General features: G+C 40.4%; 1 protein-coding gene across 5 annotated transcripts in view; it reads right to left on the reverse strand.

Moving 5' to 3' along the window:
• Positions 1 to 8,748: 8,748 nt before the first annotated feature.
• TTC7B (tetratricopeptide repeat domain 7B) overlaps positions 8,749 to 17,264 on the reverse strand; it is a 141,777-nt gene continuing 133,261 nt past the window's right edge. For all 5 annotated transcript variants that reach the window (XM_052782973.1, XM_052782974.1, XM_052782972.1 and 2 more), the window contains one exon: positions 8,749 to 9,746. In XM_052782973.1, the coding sequence (XP_052638933.1) occupies positions 9,525 to 9,746 (222 nt within the window). In that variant the 3' untranslated portion in view covers positions 8,749 to 9,524. The remainder of the gene's footprint in view (positions 9,747 to 17,264) is intronic.

The following is a 17,264-nucleotide window of genomic DNA, read 5'->3' on the forward strand; positions in this document are numbered from 1 at the left end:
AGAATTTGTTGTGCTGCATGTTTGCCAAACCTTTGAAGAACTAGTTTCACAAGGTCAGGTTGGAGGATGGCCTTGTGTAGGCCTGGGAAGATGTGGCTGAAGACAGTCACAAGTATGTCTATGGAATGTTTTTATCTTTAACTGTTCTGAGGACTGGCAAACATCCCAGCTGGTCCAGATATGCCCTCCTGTGTTAGTAGTATTGGCTGTGTGCCGTTAGTACTTTCTGGATCTTTGTTGAAACATATATAAGTTGGATTCTTTTGTGAAATAAAGGGAATCTTGCACAGAGAGTTTGAGCGCTTAATTGAGTCTCCGCAGATGGTGACCCCAACGTGATCGAGAGAAGAAAGACGACGTGATGGAGAGAAGAAGCCGGCACGATTAAGAGAAGAAAACGACGTGATTGAGAAAAGAAGAGGTGATTCCCCTTCACTGCGGAGACCATGTAATCTAATGGGGAGAATTTTGAAGAAGTGGCCACGACTCCGAGAAAATAGGTAACAGCAACCCCTGCGGAACAGGTGAGTTGCGAGATTGTGGTAGCATGGGGCAATCAGTTTCGCAGGAGCATAAGCTCTACTTAAATGCTTTGCAGCAGATTTTACGGGCTTCTGGGTATAAAGTAACAAAGGGAATCTTGCACAGAGAGTTTGAGCGCTTAATTGAGTCTCCGCAATGCCTAATGCAGAACACCAGCACAGCAGCAACAGCACACAGGCATGGCTGCAGTGACCTTTGTCAGGCCTGCTGGAGCCTCTAGCCAGGCTACGACAGCCCAGAAATTACAGCCTCCACCCAGACAATAGGATAGTTCAGGTCTTGTCTAATCTGGGCTGGGAGTGTTGGGACCCACAGCTCCCACAGCATAGAGGAAGGCAGTCAATCAGCAGGGTAAGGAGGGCAATTAAGGAGAAGGCACCCCACCCTTTGAAGCTAGCTGTCCTGCAAGGAGGAAGACAGGGTTCACAAAGGCTGCATGGTGTACAGAGTAAGGTCCTTGCCAGCAGCCTCGCTAGTGAAGCTTGGTGAGCACAGAGTCCCTGACTTGCAGAATACACACGCTTTTTTCTTTTTTGTAAGTCAGTGACTAAGATAAAGCTCTAAAACTCACAGTCACTGATACCACAGTAAAATTTCTGCAAAAGATTCAGAAAACCTGAATTTTACCCAATGACAAAAGCTGGCAATTTTAGGACCACCCAGGATAACGCTGATGCTGGCTAAAACAAAGCTTATTAGAGAACCAAGCTGAACCTGAATGCTGCAGGTCTGGCCATAGCACCATACCATATAATTTTTCCTGCCTCTCTTCTTGCAAGCTATTAATACCACCCCCACTTCATGTAGGCTGCAGCTGCAGCTGTGCCTGAGCGTCTCAGGCCAAGTGAGCTGCTCTCTGGAGGATGCTTTCTTCTAGGAATCAGGACACAAAAGCCATTGGAGCATATTGTTTGGCATCTCCCAGTGAAACGGGAAATTGAGGACAGAGAGCAGGATGGAGGCAGCGCTTGTCACTGATCCATGTTGCCCTTTGCACAGAAAGGAGGCTGAAGCATCAGAACGTGAGAAGAGCATTGATATACGTGTAGCGGGGAGTAGAATAAAAAGGAGGCAGAATCTACATCTGCTTTTGAGCTGCTTACAAAAAAGCTAATGCACACTTCTTCCAAGATGGTGCAAAGTCCAGCTTTCCTGGAGCATGTGCCAGCCCTCAGGAGCACTCGTTAACTGTCTTATGACTGTCCTTGCTAAATTAGTGGGAACGGACTTGAGTTGACATGAATACTTCTGAAAAATGTATTATTTTCTCCCCTTTGGCTAGAGCCTTTTAGGCATTTAGCTGCTGGGTGGGTAAGTACATTCAGCGCCTCATTTCCCAGGTGAAGTGAGGCTGTTTGGGCAAAGCCCTTGCTTGCCATGTGTTTGTATAGCCACACCACAAGGCCATGTTGTTGCTGTTAGATCTCTGGCTGTCACAACAGTGCAGGCTTGTTGTGCACTGGGATTATCACCTGGAGAACACCTCTGGTGTAGGCAAGGCTTGGCACGGGTCCCTCCTCTTTCAAACAAGAGTAAGATCCACTGGTGGCCTTGCTCTAAACATAGCTAAGACTGCATCCCAAATTCCGCAGTATATCACACCCAGTGAAAATCTTATTAGAAATAGGATCCTGTGAAAGCTGGATGCTGACAGAGCTCTCTCACAAGCACAGCCAGACTGCTGGGATGGTCAGTCCATCCTGTGCCAGAGCCCTATGTTACTACTGGCCTAATTTGGGCCTACAGCAAGAGAATAATTAAAAAACTGCAACGCTGAATATTTGGTGGTGATAATGGCCAAGAATCACAAATTAAGTCCATTTTGGGGCCAGGAAAGGAAATAGTTGTGCAATAGCATCACTTCCTATTCAAGTTCTCTGCAGACAGGGAATCAAGGTCCAAGATAAGAATCACAGGGTGAGGCTGAGGTAAGTTGGCCATGAGAGTTGTTTTGAGTCTTCTCAGTTGTGACCTATATGATCTGTGCCTCCTTTCCTCCAGCACTTCTAACAAGGCTGGGAGCTATGGGTCTAGATAACTGTTAGACACCAACTTTTGAATTTTTGTGGTGCATTTGTAAGCTACAGTGAGCAAAGTCCACATTATTTCTGAACAAGAACATCCGCATAAGCATGTAGTGTATTTTTGTCTTACAGATTATCAGCATCACAGTTGTAATGAATGCATTTTAACTTTCCTGAGCATCTCTATTATTGCTTAGTCTCTATTTTTCAAACTATAATGTAACAAGAAACATCAGTAGCATAATACCTCAGGCTACTATTCACAGCAAAGGCATCTCAGCTAGGAACAGAAACCTACCACGCTCTTTGCTATTGTGTTTCTTAGGGCAAGTGTGGTGCTCTGCAGCCAGGATGGGAAAACTACCTTGTAAGTACATGTGGGTGAGACCCAGCTGGGAACTGTAAGACCAACTAACTTGCGCTCTGCCACCTTACTTCAGCCTTTGTTTTGATGAAACCAGTGAGGGAAACAACAGTGCAGGTTCTCAGTAGGCATAATCCAACCTACCCAATTGCTGGCTATTTCTGAAAGGGGCTGACATTGCCTTCCCCACTTCCACTGCCTCCTCTGCAGTAAAACAACAGCTCCAAAAGTAATGGCCATGAGCATGGTGAGCTGGTCTGACTCACCCTGTAGCCTCACATTCACCAGACATAACCCAACAGGAGCAAAGCAAATGCAGGGACAAGGTCTCCTCTTCAACAGCAGCTGCTGTTGGTTTGGGTCAGGCATAAGATGAACCTGGCATCCAAGACATGTTTTGGTTAACCCTCTCTGTTGCTGAAGCTCAGCCCTGCAGTACATGATCCTTCAGGTGAAGCCTCTAACCCAAAACAGATGATGAAGAACATGCCAGAGTTCTCTGACAGTAGAAGATGGAAACTGTACAAAGGTTTGTTTGCATCTGCTGGTGGGCCCTCTCCAGGGCTTTTCATAAGCCAGAGGAGCTTGTACCTGCTCCCTTTTTTATTTTTAATCTCTCAGATGCCAGTGCTGGCTGACTCAGCACACATCATGAAGCAATTGTTCGCAAACAGGTGTGTTGTGATTTACTGCTTCATGTGGTGCTGCCACCCCCTGCAACTCCTGTGCGGCAAGGCGGGGACAGTGGGCAGGAGCACCTGCCCTAGAAACCTGGCTGGCTTCCTGCAGGCTGGTCACCAGCGCGGGGAAGGATCACGGAAGCAGGGCAATGGGATCATCAAGCAAGCGGGACTTATTCCTGAAGCACACATGTAGGTAGAAGTGACTTTAGCCTAACAGCATGTAGGTCCTGTGTCAGGGATGGCAGTCACTGGGTGCTTCGGTCGTAGGACCTGCCCTGCAGGTTGCAGGGTTCCCGTTCCTGTACCCAGGAGTTTGTTACCCTAAACACTTGCTTGCAAGATGAAAAAGAAGAAAGAAAAAAAAACCCCTTCTGGAAGGAACCCTTAAAAAAAAAAATTGTTCAGTCAGAAGATAGCTGTTTTACTCCAGATAAAGAGCTATTTTTGCAAGGCAGTTGAAAGGGAAGAAACTTGTTACGTTTTATGGCCTCTGTTGCCCCCTCCAGTCCTGCATTAGTAGTCAGTGCTGTTTGGGAAACAACAATCCTGGGAAAACCTACACTAATAATAATGTCTCAGGCTCATTATTTGATATACATCTGACACACACTGGAAGTGAAAATTGGGCTCAGAATTTCCTTTTCTGGCACCGCCAACTTTCTATTGGAAAAGCAAAGCTTTATAGGAGCTGAAGTGAACTCGCAGAGGAACTTCAAGTCCTCTCAAAACTTTCTATAAAGTGTAAAATGCATCTGTGTCTTGACTTTCTGTAACCTGTGAGCACATGCATGCATGTAGAGAAAAATTACACTTAAAAAAATTCTAAACAAGTCCCATTTTTCTCTTTGGTGGCAAGCCTGAGGGCACACATGCTGATCAGATGTTTGTTCCTTGGCTATACCAACTGGAGGGTGCCCCAGCTTCATCGTCCTCGCAGAGGAGGGAGGCTTAGCTATAGAAACACACAGAAAAGCACTGACTCCATACCTTTTTAAAGCCACATCACTGTGGTAATAACCAAAAAAATATTATCGTTACCTTATTATGTCTTATGTCTATTGATTATTTTTTTCAAGCCAGGTAGATGGGGCGCCTTCAGTAATTTCATACTGAAGAGTGTCACTTTCTTGGGGAGGCAATTTTAGAGGCAGAGAGGGAGCCAAGAGCTAGTCACGCTACTCCAATGTACAGGGGAGCAGGCTGTAGAGGTTTATACCTGGATGATGCAGACAAGGGTACTCTCTCCTACAGAGATGCCCACCTCATGTAAGGACGCAAAGGAAAAGAACTCAGCACAACAATGACATGTTTCATTGACCCATTAGTGTCCAAAATAGGTTTTTACACTCAGTTCCTCCCGATAAGTTTTCTAAGTGAAGGCATATTTAGAAAGGCAAAAGCACTCTCCCTCCTACCTTCAGGAGCTTTGCTGCATGCTCCTGCTATGCCTTATGGACAGCATCCAAAAGATCACATATGTCAGTCATTGTACTCTGAAAATGTCCGGGCAAAAATGACAGCACAGTGGTGTCTAGTGCTTGTCTGTCCCATGATGGGGTATGTAACAGGAGCTGCACAGAAGTGGTTACATCTTTTCAAAGGATTTAGAAATCAAAAGGTACAGTTTTCTCTCTTTGAAATAATAATTAGGGAGACAAGGCATTTGGGCTACAAAGGTACTTTAAACTGGGAACTAGAAAGGCCAGGTGGCCAAGGTGTTGTCAAACCAGCATACCAGGACCATGGATCCCCGAAATGGGGAAGAATGAAGTCTGACCAACACCCACTCCACATGCACTCTTCTTCCACCAAAAGTTTGGGGTTGCATTTCTTTCTGATTCTCTTTAGGTTTAACTTCACTGTCCCATCTCTTCAAGCCCACTTGCTGGGTTTGCAAGTCTGCGAGACTCCCATCAAGTTTCACATAATCAGCAATGACAGCCACGCAGGCCAAAAGCTGAATATTCACTATCATCTTCCCTATTGTCCATGAGTAGGATTCTTACCAGCTAGTTTTTTGTGATAATATAGGTGCATGTGGAAGTGCAACACATTCCAGCATAGCCCGCCGGTGGGATCAGAGAAGGTAGTCTGGAGATGATGAGGTTAAATAGAGGAAATGCTGGAGAAACGTACTTGCTGAAAGCATATTTTAGCATACAAGGTTTTTAACTTGATGCTAAAGGAGAGAGAGGATGATTGCCAGATTGACGGTTAAGAAAAATGTAATTTTAACTGACAACTGAACAAACAAAGAATTAGCAAGGTAAATCTGGAACTCCGATATACCCAGGCTTATACTATCATTCCAGAGCAGAATAGTCTACTCAGGAAAAAAAAAAAGATTTTCAAGGAAAATTATAGCATTTTTAAAAATAGCTTTTGATGTTTAAAATGCATATAATTAATGACAAAAGTTTTCAAAGATACGGTTGGATTAGTTCTGCTTGGACTGGTTCTCTTGTTCCTGTGATTCTCTATCAATCATGAAAGCAAAAAAAGAAATTAAATAATTCGTGGAGTAAAAATGGTTATCTGCACCAAAATTAGAGATGAACTTTAACCAATTACTTGAATGATAAGTTTTCTTATTGTAAGCACTGCAGAGTCAGACCTTTTATTATGTGCAACAGAGATTGTTGCTACACTCTAGCACATGCTTAATACACTGAATGTTATTAGTTTTGAGTAGCACAAGCACACTGCAGAGTAAGCGAAGTCTCCTCTGAAACCTGCTATTCCAGTCTTACGGATGAGAGAAGTGTATTTGATCCCTGTTGAAAAGCTGGAGATGTCAAGCTTGTGCCACTTGTCATTACAGTGATACAGTTAGAGTGCTTGACAATGCAATTTAATAACCATTTTAAACTGGTGCAAGAAGGGGCTTCTGTGCAGAGGGGAAGTCCTGTCTCCTCTTCTGCATGTTAGCGTTACTACTTGTGCACTAAATCAGATGAAAGAACTACCTGAACCCTTTACTAGGCTTCTACCCAAAGCTTAATAAAACCCTGGGGCAAGGGGGGAAGGGGTTGGCTTAGTTTTCAGCTGGATCAGCCCCTGACTTATCTCACCATTCATCTGAACAGCTATTATTTCTGACACAGGCTGGAGGAGCAAGAGCACACATAGATCTGTCTATCCACATAGAGATTTGGTCAGCCGCAAAGTCCAGTAGCAACCCTTACGCAGATGACACTGACCCATTGGCACCAAGGGGAATACTTCCCTGGGACTGGCTGTTCACACTGCCATTGCTTGCTTCACTCCTGTGACCGAGATATCAGAGCAGTCTCAGAGCAGATTGCAAAAGGCAGATATTTCTGTGTATCAACTAAAACAGATATAAAAATATTCTTGGCCTTCTTACTCCATTTAAAACCAAAAAAAATTACAGCTGCAAAACCTAGTAACTTTTTAAGTTGAAAACTATGTTTAACCAAGTGTTGTTGTTTAATTCATATGCTGCAAGGATTTCCACTTCTGCCTGAAAATTCCTGAATGTACAGTCTTACAGTGATAATCCATTTTTAAAAATAGGTAGCTGAGGCTATTCCCAAGGCGCAGAAGCTTGTGGATTTACAGTGAAAACTATTCCAGTGTAAGAAAAATTAAACAGATATTCAGGTTCACTTGATATCCACAACAGCGGTGACAACTTCTGCACTAATAAAAGATACGACACAATTAGACTGCTAACCTTTCCACTTTGGGAGTTTATCAAAAGAGGCCAGGACTTTAAATTAAACGAGAAGAATCAAAGATAAATTCTGCTATTACAGAATTCTCCTATTCTCCACTTTCATCTGAAGCTCTCTTGAGAAAGACCACCAGTCTCAGATCTAGGTGCAAACTACCTTGTTAGAAAAGCTTTGATATTATAATAAAAGGTGAATAAATGTTGTGAAGGAGCACGTCTGTGAAAGGTATTACAAATTTAAGTTACTGAACTGTGACAGCAGAAAGGCTCAGGAAGAACTGAATTAAACAAATAAAGATTTTGCAGTATCTTTTCATACACCAGGTACCATATAGTGGGTGCTAAAAGATAGCAGGGCCAGAGCATGTATTATGAGCTAGGACTAGAAAAGAGAGAACAGTTGGCAAATAGAAAAGAGAAAAAAAAAGCCAAGGACAGTAGGAAGAAAACAGGCAAAACAGGCACTTTAAAAGGGGAAAGAAAACTTTGATGTTTTCGCAGCGAGCAAGCTGACACAATTTCTACTGGCTTTTAAATAGATTTGAAAACACTACCCATTACAGCCTTTTGGTCCATTTTACAGGGAACATATGGTCTAAGCACTAAGCAGATACAATCTGAAAGTAGCCTCAGTCTAAAAGGCATATGAAATACCAGGGGGAAAAAAAGAGAGGCAAAACCGAAGAGGTGCCCCAAGCTTACGTCTTGTGCCATTTAGAGATTCTCACTGGAGCGTGCAGAGCCTTTGTCACAGTAAGGATCCTCTACACGTTTGAGGTGAGTAAACTCTCTGGTGAGCGACAAAGCAAAACATTTGCCATTATTTTTCTGAATCATCTATCTTGTGCTAAGCACTTTAAAACTGCTTCTTATGACAAATCAAGCAAATACCAAGGAACACCCAGTCTAATGGGGAACCTGGAATTCCTCCCAGGCTCCATGTGAGCCCAACATTGTAAATGAGCAGGCACTAGACTACCCCAGCTCATGTCCCCTGAATATGCATTGCGACGAATGGATTTTCTCCATGCATGCCAGAGAAACTCTGGCAAGTACTTGTCTACTAAACATTTGGCCCTATTACTACTGATATGGCAGTAATATGTTACCAGCCAACTTTTCCTTCAAGGGATGCAAAGTGCATTTTACATACATAAATGTCCCTGTATTATGTAGAGGCAGAGTAATCTGGCTTCATCAAGAGCTGGAGTGGAAGGAATAAACATGGAGAAGTGAAGATTTAAGGAAACCTGAAATCTAAGATAACAATATCGTTGGCAAAGAGTATAGCAGCTTCTTTCCTCTAGACCTGCCTCAGGGCATTTAATTTTGGTGTCATTGATCTTTGAGGCCAGCCAGCCACAGGCCCCACATCATAAAAATTTGTTCACAAGCCATCTATTTCCCCCTGGGTTCTTAAACAGGACACAGGAAAGGTTCCATTTAAAAATCATTTTATTATTAACATAATCTTCCCATTTAGCCAAGTGTGGGTCATGTATAAGGAATGTCGGTAAATATTCCATTTGAGGCTTCTTTTTACATATTTCCATTGATAAATAAACTCTGAATTCACATAAAAAAGTTAAACTTAAATAACTAATATATTTTTTGTAACAGGCATACATTGGTAAAATATAAATATTCTTGTACTCAGCCTTTGCTCTAAATAGAGATAACAGTTAGCCACACATCACAGTTATTAACAACTAAACAAGAACTCAACTGATTTTCTGGCCTGGACTAAAATAGAGATGGAAACAGAAAATTCACATTTTGACTTTGGGCCAAAAGAGGTTGAGAGGCAGGAAGAGAACAGTTTTATTAACAGCCTTGTTAAAAATAGTCTGCTCTGCCACTGAATTTTAACTTATTCTACATTTGGTAGTTGATTCCATTATAATTTTATGTAACACTCAAGTATCACTAACAAAATATGGCACATCATCCATGAACAATTATAACGATGTTTTAAAACTACCAGGGCAAAAATGTAGGCGATATGAGTGATTTGGTTCTGGCTAGCCATTTTGTCCTCCCAGTCTAACATTAATATATTGCATCATGTCACTGTTTTGGCCACTTTCCTGCAAAAGACTGGAATTTGTTACCTGTAGCTCAAGTTTCTCAAACTAACCAGTCACCAGGCAGCCTGATACACTGGGTTTCCCCACCCAGAATTCAGACCAAAATTGGTTGATCGAGATGCCCTCTCAAAGGACTCTGGGAATGATGGTAAAAGGGACCACGGGACTGCTAGCTTCAAGCTCCAGTGCTGTCAGGAAGCATTCGGTTGCCGCATCATCATTGCCTTGAGCCTGCAGCACCTCTCCCAGGCCGTTCCAGACCTCATGGGCTGTGGAGTTCACCTGGACGGCATCTCTGAGAATCTTCTCCGCCAAGCTATAGCGCCCGAGCTGGTGAAGTATCAGAGCCTGCAAGAAAAAAATGGATGAGATTGGCCATCCTGAAGCTCAAATGATATGTCACAACAGTGAAATAAGCATAGGTAGCTCTCGGGTTCAAAGTGTTACAGACTATATAATACCTTTTTTTTTTTTTTTTTTTTTTTAAAAAGAAAAGAAATGACCTGAAGCAGGACTAGAGCAGGCTACTCCACACCAACAAGGAGTCAAGTGGCTTTGGACAGGAAACAAAGACACTGAAATGCAAAAACTGAGTTGAACAAAAACTCCGCCCAACCACCAAAAATCAGTAAGTACCTGAGCTTTTGTGGCAAGCCCCCATGCCTAAAGTCCTACTAAGGTGTGTGCCCTGAAGTGTTCGTATCCTGCCTGCACATCCCAGCACCTAGCTTATGTCTTATAATATCTGAGATCATATACATGGCACCATTGGCTCTCACAGATGACAGTAACAGAACCGAGTTCAGCCCAATGGGCAACAGCCATGGTATTTGATTCAGCATGTAGAATGGGAAGTGTGCTGCGGCTAATGATGCACCAGTAGTTTATAAAGGTCCAGCAAGCAGGTACCTTCCTCAGGAGCTTCCTAGACATAGATTCTTTATCTGTCCAAACACACTAGGATATGGGCTGAATGAGGCAGTGGAAATCTCCATCCATCACATTCAGCTATGTTACCATGCCAGAACGGCCACGGAATTACCCAGTAAGAGAGCTTTATTCCAGGATTATAATAATCCTAACGACATTATGCATTTTTACCTTGTGATTCTGTATTGCAAAATGCATATGGACCACAAATCTTTGTTTTCCAGAGAGGTGTCCTGATTACATGCTTATAGATTCCTTGTGACTTCTCCCCTCCCAGCCTCCACTTCTTGGACCATGATTTCTTTTATTTCTCTCTGTACATCTATCCCTCAAATCCTTATCAGCCTAAGCGCTGATGATTAGAAAGTACTGAAATTCTGTGCAACCCCTGAATTACCCACCATACGTTTCTGGAATTCTGCCCACCAGGCTGGCTTTCACATGGGCAGACTGCTAACTCCATCCTACAGAGCAACAGAGCAGACCATGCTCTGAAGAACAGTAAGAGCACCGTATAGTATTGGCAAGTAAATAAATAAATGCAATGAAGGCTAATTTCTATCAGCCTAGCAGATGTTCTTACATAAAGGTGCTAGAGGGCTTTTCTGGTTTGGATTTTTTTTTGAGCTGTCAAGCGAGTCAGCATTTCCACAGCAAGCGAACAGTACTTCCAATCCAAAAATCACATAACACTCAGGGTCAGTGTTTTTTCCCTGCAGGAAAGTGATTGTCAGTGACTGGCAGGTATCAGAGTAAAACTACAAAAATGGACAAGGACATGGAATATATAAAGGTGGTTTGGCTACATGCACCTAACCTTAGTAAAATTAAAGTGTTCTTAATTTGATACAAGATTCTCTAATTAATTTTCAAAAATCTTCCTTTTTTTCTGTGCAGATTTGTATATTTTATACTGATTAAACATGTGAGTTCTTTGAATATTGATAATACTTTTTTTTCACAAATACACCGGACTATTTTCCCCACTTGCTACGGATATAAGCTGTTCTTTTCAAGACCAAAGGAAACCAAATTTTGCAGATATAAGCCTGTTGATAGGATCAGAAACACATTATGTCACATCTGCCCTATTCTGTATGGAAAAAAGTGTAGCTGAGATTTTCCAGGTGATAGAACTAGAGTGAATACTAGCTGTTTGCCTGCTGTTATACTTTTCTAAGAATATAAGATATTTAGCACTAGTGAAGGAACCTCTCTTGCATGGGTACAAAACATGTACTTCATGTTTTGAGGACACAGCTTTTTCGAGGGAGAGTCTCCCAAAAGTCAGTCTTTCACCAGTGTCTCAGAGGCTGGGATGGTATGAAGACACCTGCCTTGGGTAGCAGCACTGGGGCAATGAGCTTTGCTTCCAAAGAACCAACAGAGAGAAAATTAGACTCATTTCATGTAGAGCATCAAAAGGACAGTGACATTTGGTCACTACAGCTGAGGGCTAAGCTCAAACAAGCGTTCTAGAGAAGGAAGACATCATACCCTCTGACTCATTAACTCTCTCAGAATGATGGTCAGATGTCATATGTTGTGAGTGTCCATTTTGTAGATCTCCTTCCCAGATGACTTCATTAAAATTCTGAGGCACAGAACATTTCATTTCATTGTTTGCGATTCTTGCCTGACTTTGCTCTATTAAGCATTATACTACAGACCACAGGGAGAAGCAGCAGGCATGCCTATCACGCAGCAACATCCTTCAGTGACCTCGCACCATCACGCATCCAAGAAAACTGACCTCCAGTTTATCAGCTGTCAGCATACACTTGCTCTCTGTACTAAACCCTTCAGGAAAAAAAAAATAAAACCCAAACCACTAAAAACAAAAACCCCTAAAAAAACCCAGAAAAAACCCTCCTCTAAGATTTCCCAGAAATCAATACAAATTATCCTAGTCCTTCACTGCATATTTTCCTTTGCTTCCTAACTGTAAACAAAACCTCACAGCTACCAGTTCTGGCCTTTACCTATTTAGCAGCAGATGTACAGACAACATTTATCTGCAGAATAATGTTAGGTCTCTTGCTTTATGGCTGGAGATGGGCTTGAACAACACATCAACCCTGCAGAAACATGGAGGGGTACCTAAGTGACATATGGCTCACACCTTCAGACTTGGCATGTTAGTTTAAAACATAAGCAGAATGCCTTCTCCCTATATCTTCTTTATAAACAGGCACATAAACTTTAAAAAAGAAAAAAAAATATGATAGGGATTTTGGAATCTGACTCAATTAGAAAAACTGCTATATAATCATTTGAGTAAATAATAAGAAATATCACTAGGAAAACACCCATTCTACAGAAGATGATGAAAACAGTAAGCTCCTAAGGAAGTACAGGAATCTAAGGCAATCTATTGGTTCTTTGTACATTTTAAAATGCTGCAGAGGTGTTTAAGAAAACTGTTGGCATCCTGCTAGGTGAAGGCAGGATCTTTCCTGCTATTGCCTCTCTCTCACTAGCTCTTTTACATGAAAGACCAATAAATTTGTGACATTTGCTTCTAACAGTTCTAAAAGCCTCTAATGTGTGCAGGCTTCTTCATTTTGCAGCTCAGTACAAATTTTGTTTATTACTTTTCCCCATGTTTGGTTTGCTGAAAATTCTGGGGGTTTTGGGGGGGTTGTTTGGTTTTTGCGGGTTTTTTTTGGCAAACCACTGATCTCCCCTAAGTCTGTTAAGGCTTCCAGCTTCTGTCTATTCAGGATGTCTTTATGCTGTAAACTCTCTAAGCAAATCTTATTTTTCCTTTAGCCAGTTCTACATTGTAGAGGTTGATTTTGTAACTCAAAAAACTCCAAGAGAAAACTCTAATCAGAAATGGCACAGGCAGAAAGTAATGGGAATCTCTGAAGAAACAGAGACTTTTTTGTGCCATCGCCACAAGAAGTGAAAGCAGTACTTCATGTCTCTGATTCGTTGATATTTATACCAGTCACTTTGAATAATAAACAGTACTCAGATTTGTGGAGTTCAGATGCCCTCTGCTCAAGGAAAGGTCAACAGCCCTTTACAGCACCCAGGCCATCGTCAGGGCTCAGAGCTGGAAGTAACCGGGACCTTTCAATTTCAAGAGCCTACACAAGCTGGCTTTCTAAAAGAGAGTATTACTGTGTGCTGCCTGCGACAGAGAGGAACTGTAGTCACTATAAACAAGGTTCTACACAAGCTTTACATCACAACAGAAAACAACCCTCTAGGAATTAATAAAAATGGGGGAAAAGTGCTTCCAACTTTCTTCTCTGCTGCAGGTTATTTTCAAGATCTGCTGATTCTCTCCTCATCCAGTCTGGAGACACAAAGTCTCCCCCCAGTTGGCCCATGATTTTACATGTGTTTCATCCCTTGATCATCACCCTTACACTTCATTTTACATTGTCCCACATACAAAACTGCCCCACCAAAGCATCCGTCCAAGGATTGTTTTTAGAATGCTCAGCCAAACAGGGCCCAACCCCTGACTGAAGGCCCTTGGCACTGTTGTCCAAACAGAAGTAATTTGTTATTTATTACTCAATACCTCCTAGGTACCTACAAAAATACAGCCCAGAGCTATTACAATTACAGCTCAACAGCTATTGAGTCTGAATAGACAGAAATACCTTAATGTACCATCCAACATTTTCATGCCTGTATATTATTACTACTCAATGCTTCTGTTGTAAGAACAACTTTCTCTTGATTCCTTGGGTTACACTGAAGAAGCAGGTGCAGAGACGTGTCCAACTAATGAATACAAAGATTAAAAAGCAAAACTATGGTAGGTGTCTAGCTTATTTCCAAAAGAAGAAAACTAGTATGACAAAATTAATGGATTCTGAAATCTTCAAATCCATGAGGCCTTTTTTTTTAAAACAAACAAACAAACAAACAAACAACAAACCCCACAACATACTCACAGTCTTTTGGACACTGAAAGATGCATACTGGAATTTTCAAGTGCATGTAAGATGGTATGATTAATCAGCATTCACTTCAACAGGACCTAAATCCTTACTCCACCTAGATAACTTCCAGTATATCATTACATATCTATCTGTATCTTAGATAAACAAGATTCTTTTAAAATTTTATCTATGGTGATGGCACAATAAAACTAGTAATTACAATTAATACCTTCTTCAATAAGGCAGAATTATATTTTGATATATATTGGACATGTCAAAATTATATTTTTCACATAGTTTTTTTTCCCCTTGCAGTTTGACATATTAAGGGTTTTTTTCATTAGCTAAATGTAAGCATTTTTAAAGAGGAAAACATTCAAATTAATTCTAATTGCCAAATGCAGCTTTACACAGTCTCCAAACAAAACCTTCAGTTAGCAAATGCATCATTATTTATTAATAAAATATCATCACTCAGAATCTAAACAACATGACTGTATAAAGCCATAATTGCTTAAATAAGCATGTAGCATAGTCTTCACTGCAAAGGTACCTTGTTTTCTGCAAATGGGCTTTCTCTCTTTGCAAATTAACCTGTCATAACAATTAACCAAACAGTCAGTGGAAAAAAAAAACCCTAGAAAAATAAACACAGGACAGAAATGGAAAACTACTTAAATAACTAATTTCTGATATTGAAAACATGATTAAAACTAGCCATTTAGAGGAGTCTAGTGAGGTCACTTTTTTAATTTGCTTTTAGGCAAATGAGAAGCTAACATTCAATTTTTTTCCATGGAACTAACTTCTTAAAAATTAAAGCCATAATTATCACTCATCATACGTCTCACCAAACCAGAGCTTTATCATAAAGTGCTAAACCAAGATTTGCAATAAGTGCAAAAAAAAAAAGTAAAAAGGTAACACTACAAAATCACTGTGGTTTCTTCAATGTGACTAAAAATTTCTGCTCAAGAGAGTTGGAGGTTTTCTTAAGGTTTAATCATCTGACTACTTCTCCACCCCTCCTGGAAAATAAACAGTTCTCAATCTTAACAGAAGCACCACTTGAGATCTTTACCTTTGTTCATTTAATATCAAGAGGAACAATTTCATTTTCTCTAAGAAAAACATAAGACTATAGGTGGGAGATGTTCTCAAAAGCAATGAAATTTATTTCAAAGTGGAAAAAATATAATGGGAGGTTTGGCCATGAGTCCATTTGCACTTTTGCCTTCTTCAGAGAAAATGCTGAACTCTCAGCACTGAACTCTCTTATAACTGCAGAGAAGGAAACTGATAACTGGGAGAAAAGGAGAGCATGAGAAGAAGAAATGTGGCCAACCTAACATGCAAAAATGCGTCAGAGACACTCACCATGTTTAAGAATCACAGCCTGTTGACCTGCAAAAGACTCAACTATGGAGATTTGAGTTCTACCAGATAAGATATTAATTTTTTTCCTGGTATAACATGACTTGTTTGCTAAAGAGCTGCTAAATTTGTATGATGCAGACCTTATTTAGCTAGAAAATACCCCTCAGAGCTAAAAGTTTTCCTTGCAAAAACAACAGCTCTAACAAAACATTATAAGCATATGAAAATAAAAAATGGACTGATTTTGCTTTTAATGATGAGAACAGGGAGACAGAAGAACAGTGGAAATACTACTTGCCTGGTTCACTGATGACCTGCTGAAGCCCAATAAGCTAGCAGCTGCAAATCGTATAATCAGATATAGAGCTATACAGGTGTGGACAATAATGATTTTTTTAAAAGTTACAATAAAAGGCCTAAAGAACTCACTACATCTAACTCCCCAGTAATTTTCCCAGTTCACTATTTTATTTTTTTTTAAACAAGTCCCAGCCTGCCTAAGAGAGAATCAACTCTCAACTGTGGTATGCAGAAAGACATGATAGAAACAGCCCATCTTATCAAAACAACTTGAAAATCAAGGATTATGACCATAAACAGTTACAAAATTTAATATGCAATGTATGCATTGCAAATCCATATGCACTGTAATTTTAGCATCACAAAACTGCCCCTTGTTACATGCTGCTTTTTCAGCCTATTTTGCATGTGTTAAGGTGGCTGCTATTTTCAAACAAATCTATCAAACTTGAAGGTTTACCAGAGACTTGACAGTGTTATGCTATAATAATGAAACAGAAGAAGTGTTAGCAAGGCAAAATGAGAAGAATTTGTCATCATATCTGGAAAACCAAGTAAAATTCTGCAGCTGATATTTCCCCATTCTCCATGATAAATATACACATTTTAAATGTATTCTATAATCAGTATTTTACACTTATGTAGAGTGAAATAGCACATTATTTATATACTATGCTCTCCTATTTTCCTTTTAGCTGATGAATTTGTGCTGAAACATGTCCATCAAATGGAAGTATGACTTTGCACAAGGAATCATTTATTAACTCCTTCTTTTGAAGGCATATACCAAGAACAGTCGCATGTTTAGTCATTGTAAGTAACCATTTTCTGCAAACGTGAAAAAGTTGTAACATGGTGCATCAGTTTGAAATAAGCCATTCCATCAGAAAAATGATGAATAAACATAGTCTATGTCTGCATTGACAGACACAGATGTATTTTAATGCAGGGATTTTGAAGGGTGTTATATTATAAGGTTTAAAAACAACTGGATTGACTACCACCACTTACAAGTAAAGATAATTTTCCATAAAATAAATACATAATATTTTTTAATTGGAAGAGAAACTGCAATGTATATGTAATTTGTTTCCAAAATGCAGAATACAAAACTACTTATATTGTTTTCTCTAATAATGCAATTCTTTTGAATAAAAAGTGTGTTTCTTCAAATATGCTCAAAATAAAACTTGCTAGCAGCTCAGTATGGATTTTATTTTTTTTTAAATGAGGACAATCAGCTAATAATACTAAAGCTGATCGCTCACTAAACCAAACCAAAGCAACCAATGAACAAATACAAACCTGCACCTGCAGCCCACATTTTTGTTCATTGCCTATCCCAAAACAGTGG

The sequence above is a fragment of the Harpia harpyja genome, chromosome 3, assembly GCF_026419915.1.
Source record: "Harpia harpyja isolate bHarHar1 chromosome 3, bHarHar1 primary haplotype, whole genome shotgun sequence".
Taxonomy (NCBI): domain Eukaryota; kingdom Metazoa; phylum Chordata; class Aves; order Accipitriformes; family Accipitridae; genus Harpia; species Harpia harpyja.